Source organism: Dendrobium catenatum, unplaced genomic scaffold (genome assembly GCF_001605985.2).
Source record: "Dendrobium catenatum unplaced genomic scaffold, ASM160598v2 fragScaff_scaffold_390, whole genome shotgun sequence".
Taxonomy (NCBI): Eukaryota; Viridiplantae; Streptophyta; class Magnoliopsida; order Asparagales; family Orchidaceae; genus Dendrobium; species Dendrobium catenatum.
This window is the reverse complement of record NW_021318852.1, coordinates 8,434,909-8,439,355: the sequence shown is the minus strand read 5'-3', so window position 1 is coordinate 8,439,355 and position 4,447 is coordinate 8,434,909. Positions and strand designations below refer to the sequence as shown.

Sequence of the window (4,447 nt, the reverse complement as noted above, 5' to 3'; positions counted from 1 at the left end):
CAACTTGGTATTTTTTTGATTCGTTACCTAACCCCATGCATCGGGCTGTGCTTCCACTAGTGGTTAGTCGGGTGCTGTACATTTTAAATGTGCTGTACACATTCGTATTGTGAAATTAACGTTAATTTTACTTAACTATGATTGCAGATTAATCACTTACACGACGAAACTCAGGGCTGCTTTCAAACTGATATCAGATATTGGAAAGTTCTGGATGCTGAGGGAATTCCAACACAAATCAACGGTTTCGACTGTGGGATGTTCGTTTGCAAATATATGGAAAATGTTATTCAACCTAACGATGTTAAATGGGATTTACTGATGAACTTGCAAGCTGAAATGCCTAAGTTTAGAGCTGAACTTGCATTTATGTTGTTATGTTCCACGTTGAAACGATAGTCTTGCTCGTTATAAAATGTAAATAGATAGAACGTTCTTAATTGGTAAATATGTCAGTACATTTTAGTTGTTTTACTTCTTAACTAGATAGCGAACATGTTGTTGGAGTTGCGTTTGTGTAGGACAACATCCAAATTCTGTCAGTAACTCAAACTGTAAATCTTGTCAGTCTTTGATATCCAAAAACATCTTTCTTTTGCGACCGTAAACACGTTCATTTTTTAATTGATGATACAAATCAATTAAAAACCTATCTTCAGCTGGATCCCACGGGTGATAAATAATTACATTCTCAACATCAGAAGCTCGTCTGACCACATAATCAGAGGTTGTTGATTTTCCTTCACAAGTCAGCTCATAATAACGCTGCTGCAGGAAATTAACACTTGGTAGGTGATGATAATTTGCAAAAAAAATCTTTTGGACAGCTTTCCAACCCGTAGAATTTAAGAACTGACCTGATCAGCAATCTCCTCCCTCCATGCCACTTTAAGCAAACTATCACAACGATCATGCCATGTATGAACACAGCATCTAGATATTTCATTCCGTCTTGCTTGCTGTTTAAGTTCACATTCTGCAGCAACATCCACGCAGTAATGCATTCTAATTGTGGCTAACTCGACAAATTCCTTGATCGACAAGCCGAGATGAAGTTTGGCATCCGGCCATCGAAGTTTATAAATCATGATAGAACTATTAAAAAAAACCATGGAATTCTTAAACTTATATATCTTTAAATTTCAACTACCACAGTTAATACCACAACCATCCATCTTAAATACCTTCAACAGTACAACTGCCCAATTTAATTTTAACAAACATAGTAAATATCAACCTACAACAACAACGTTAAGTTCAAGCACCAGCAAATTGTACTGCTCGCTAATCCGAGGTATCGATCGGTACCACTACTTAAAAGTACCTACCGATACCGACCGGTACCTATCGGTACCGAGAGGTACCGACAGATACTTAGCAGATCGGTACCGATAAAAAAACGTCAAAGTTTCTACAATAAGATATCAATTACAATAGTGATAGAAATCAAATAAAAACAAATCCGAAATTCTTAATATTCATCCAAGCCTTTCAGCATCAATAAATTCATTCATCATGTTTAAATATTTAGGGTTGGGCTGACTGGTAGGTCGACGAAGAAGCCACTCATCGGTGAAGCATTCCGGTATTTTCAAAAAGGGAACATGACCAAAACGTTCCACATGTGTTTGCTGATGAGTTGAAGCAAAATAATCTGGAATGTTTGCAAAAGAAACTTGGCTACTAGGTTCCGCTGGTGTAGGCTGTTGAGTTGAAGCGTAGTATTCTGGTATATTTGCAAAATAAACTTGACTACTATGTTCCACTGGTGTAGGCTGATGAGTTGAAGGTGTAGGTTGTTCCTCAGCTTTCTTCCTCTTCGGCTTTCTTTTTTCCCAATAACTCTTCAACCTTGCATTTGAGACTCCTTTGGGTCTGCGCTTTATAGGATCTTTTATTTTAGTTCGCATGCTTGAATTCGTATCTAAGTTTGAGTCCTTGCTGGCATTTAAAATTAGATCCACATTCTCAACAATCTCATACATTGCATCAATCATGTACTGTTCTGCTTCAGTATTCCCTTCCCCTCTACTGCTAATTTGATATGCAAATCTAGTAAAATAATTTTTGAAAATCATACTTCCTATGCCATCCGAGGGGCATCCGGTAGCTACCATAGATGACAATGGCCTGTTAGAGTAAAGGTCCTTTCTTGCTCGACCTGACCATCTCTTGAGTAGATATTTCGGAGGTATATTAATTATATCAAGCCGCCTTATCACTCTCAAGTAGTGAGAACAAAGTATCCCCATCATACCAAATTTTCCACAGCTGCATTCGATGCTACCTTCCGCATCATCAAAATTAACTGTCCAGTGGCGAGGCTGATCAATGTTCTCAACAGTTTTGACAAAAAAAGTGGATAAGTCAGTTGAGGCTTGAGTTATGCACATTCCACCAACACCTTGTAAAAACTCCTCCTCAAAGAAAGAATACAATTTACGCGAATAAAAACGCGCGGCCTGCCTTAGAATTGGACTACTCTTCACTAAAGGGACAACATCAGACTGACTACATTTGAAGTCTTCATCCTTTTCATTCCGACGCCATGTCTTCATCACCTTCTCTAGTCCCAAAAAACACTCAGTGATGGTGCTAGTAGGCTTAGAAATGCCGTGGCACACATTGTTAGTGGATTCACTGCGCTGTGTTGAAAGAATACCAAGGTTAAAACAAGTCTTGTTGTATGTTGTGGACCACTTGTGCCTTATTTTGTGGAGCTCTTTCAACCACTCATGGCTATGAAGGTCCCCTTCATTCAGCATTTCAGTCCAAGTGCTTTCAAACTCTTCCTCTGAATCACACTTGCTGAAACATTTATAAATCAACCCTCTAACCTTGTTGTTGCTGTTGTAACAATGCACCTTGGATGGTAGCTTCTTCATGATGTGCCATTGGCAAAGCCTATGGCGTGTTTGCGGAAATGCAATTTGTATTGCATGAGACATTGCCTGATCCTGGTCAGTAAAAATTGTAATGGGATGTTTACCACCCATTACTCTCAAGAATGTTCTAAACAGCCATGTAAATGATTCTACTGTTTCTTCAGACAGAAATGCAACCCCCAAAAGAACATTCTGCCAATGGTTATTAACTCCAACAAAAGGTGCACAAGCTAGATTGTATTTGTTCAGTCTATAGCTGGTATCAAAAATTATAATATCTCCAAAGCAGTCATAGTCTATTCTACCCACACCATCAGCCCAGAAAAAATTCATCAATCTATCCTCCTCATCATATTGGACTTCCCACACAAACATGTTATCATTTTTTGCTCGGTTTTTAAAAATTTCTATTAGGGAATTTTTATCCCCAGTCTCAATCTTGCATCTTCTGTTTCTCTGAACAAAGTTATATGCATCTCTTCTTAAAAAACCAACATACTCCCTCCCACCAACTTCATCAGCTAAGTATGTGAATGCATCAATGGTTCTAATCCCAGCATCAGCCATAGATTTAAGAACAAATGCTCTCTCTTCGGTAATTTTCCTGCATGATCTCAATAAATGTTGATCTTCAGGCCTTGCCAACTCATGGTTGTGGTTCTCAATACATTTATTAACCTTGCATTCCCCTTCTTGATCAACTGAAAATCTAATCATCGCGGGACACCCAGTCCTAGTATTGGCTTTCCTGTATTTCGATTTGGCATTCAGGTCAAGGCCCTTCTTAAAACCAGCTTTCGAATATAAAAAATCTTTCATCCGTATCTTACGCGAATTAGGCCAGTAACAGTGATGATCTTTGCGAACACTAAAACCAACACTATGCGCGTATCGATAGTAAATATCATAAGCCTCTTTCTCACTATTACAAACAACCTACGAACAAAAACCAAGAAGAGTTTAATATTGGAAACACACACAAATTTTCAAAATAACTTTTGTACCTACCGGTACCTACCAGTACCGACCGATACCTACTGATACCTAGCGGTACTGAACATTTAAAAAAGGTACTAAACAGTACCGCCAACCCACCAATACATATATTCTCACCAATACAAATTTTTTAAAATACTAAACAAGTCACGGCTTTCATATCATATTTATCGATAATATATCAAAGTTTGGTTGGGTATTCTGTTGCAAACCATCTCCACCTCTAAGCTCTGACTCTTGCGTAAAACCTTCCATCTCCGACCAGTCGTTCATCTCTTCCGGCACAGAATCCATCTTCAGACCTTACGCCAAGAAACCTCAGACCTTTCGCTCTTCTCGTGCTTTCTATGGTTTCAGGTTTTACGAGAAAAAAAGTTTTAAATGAGGTAAAAAAACCGCGCCAGCAAATATAACCCTAGCTTTTACCGCGCATTTTTTGAAGTAGTTCGGATGGTTCGTGTTATCGGGTTAACAGAGCACACGATCTCCTCATTACGGTGGGGTCAAGGTGGGCTCCACGTGGCGCAAAACTACTTGTTTGCATACACAGAGCTACGTCCGCACTT

The 4,447-nt window shown here is 38.8% G+C and overlaps 1 protein-coding gene across 1 annotated transcript; it reads right to left on the bottom strand.

The window, feature by feature from the left end:
* Positions 1-1,478: 1,478 nt before the first annotated feature.
* LOC110095781 (protein FAR1-RELATED SEQUENCE 5-like) lies at positions 1,479-4,175 on the bottom strand. Its single transcript, XM_020821453.2, has 3 exons — positions 4,094-4,175; positions 3,904-3,938; positions 1,479-3,821 (listed from the first exon to the last, which is right to left on the bottom strand). Exons 1-3 carry the CDS (start codon positions 4,173-4,175, stop codon positions 1,479-1,481), a joined length of 2,460 nt encoding a protein of 819 aa, XP_020677112.2.
* Positions 4,176-4,447: the final 272 nt, after the last annotated feature.

What these genes read in the sequence shown, in the direction of transcription:
- LOC110095781 (XM_020821453.2), bottom strand. Translation starts at nt 4,175, where the DNA reads ATGGATTCTGTGCCGGAAGAGATGAACGACTGGTCGGAGATGGAAGGT. An exon ending in AGAGCTTAGAGGTGGAGATG is followed by an intron (nt 3,939 to 4,093) that starts GTTTGCAACAGA and finishes TTAAATGTTCAG; the next exon opens with TACCGCTAGGTATCAGTAGG. An exon ending in GTAGGTATCGGTCGGTACTG is followed by an intron (nt 3,822 to 3,903) that starts GTAGGTACCGGT and finishes TTTTGTTCGTAG; the next exon opens with GTTGTTTGTAATAGTGAGAA.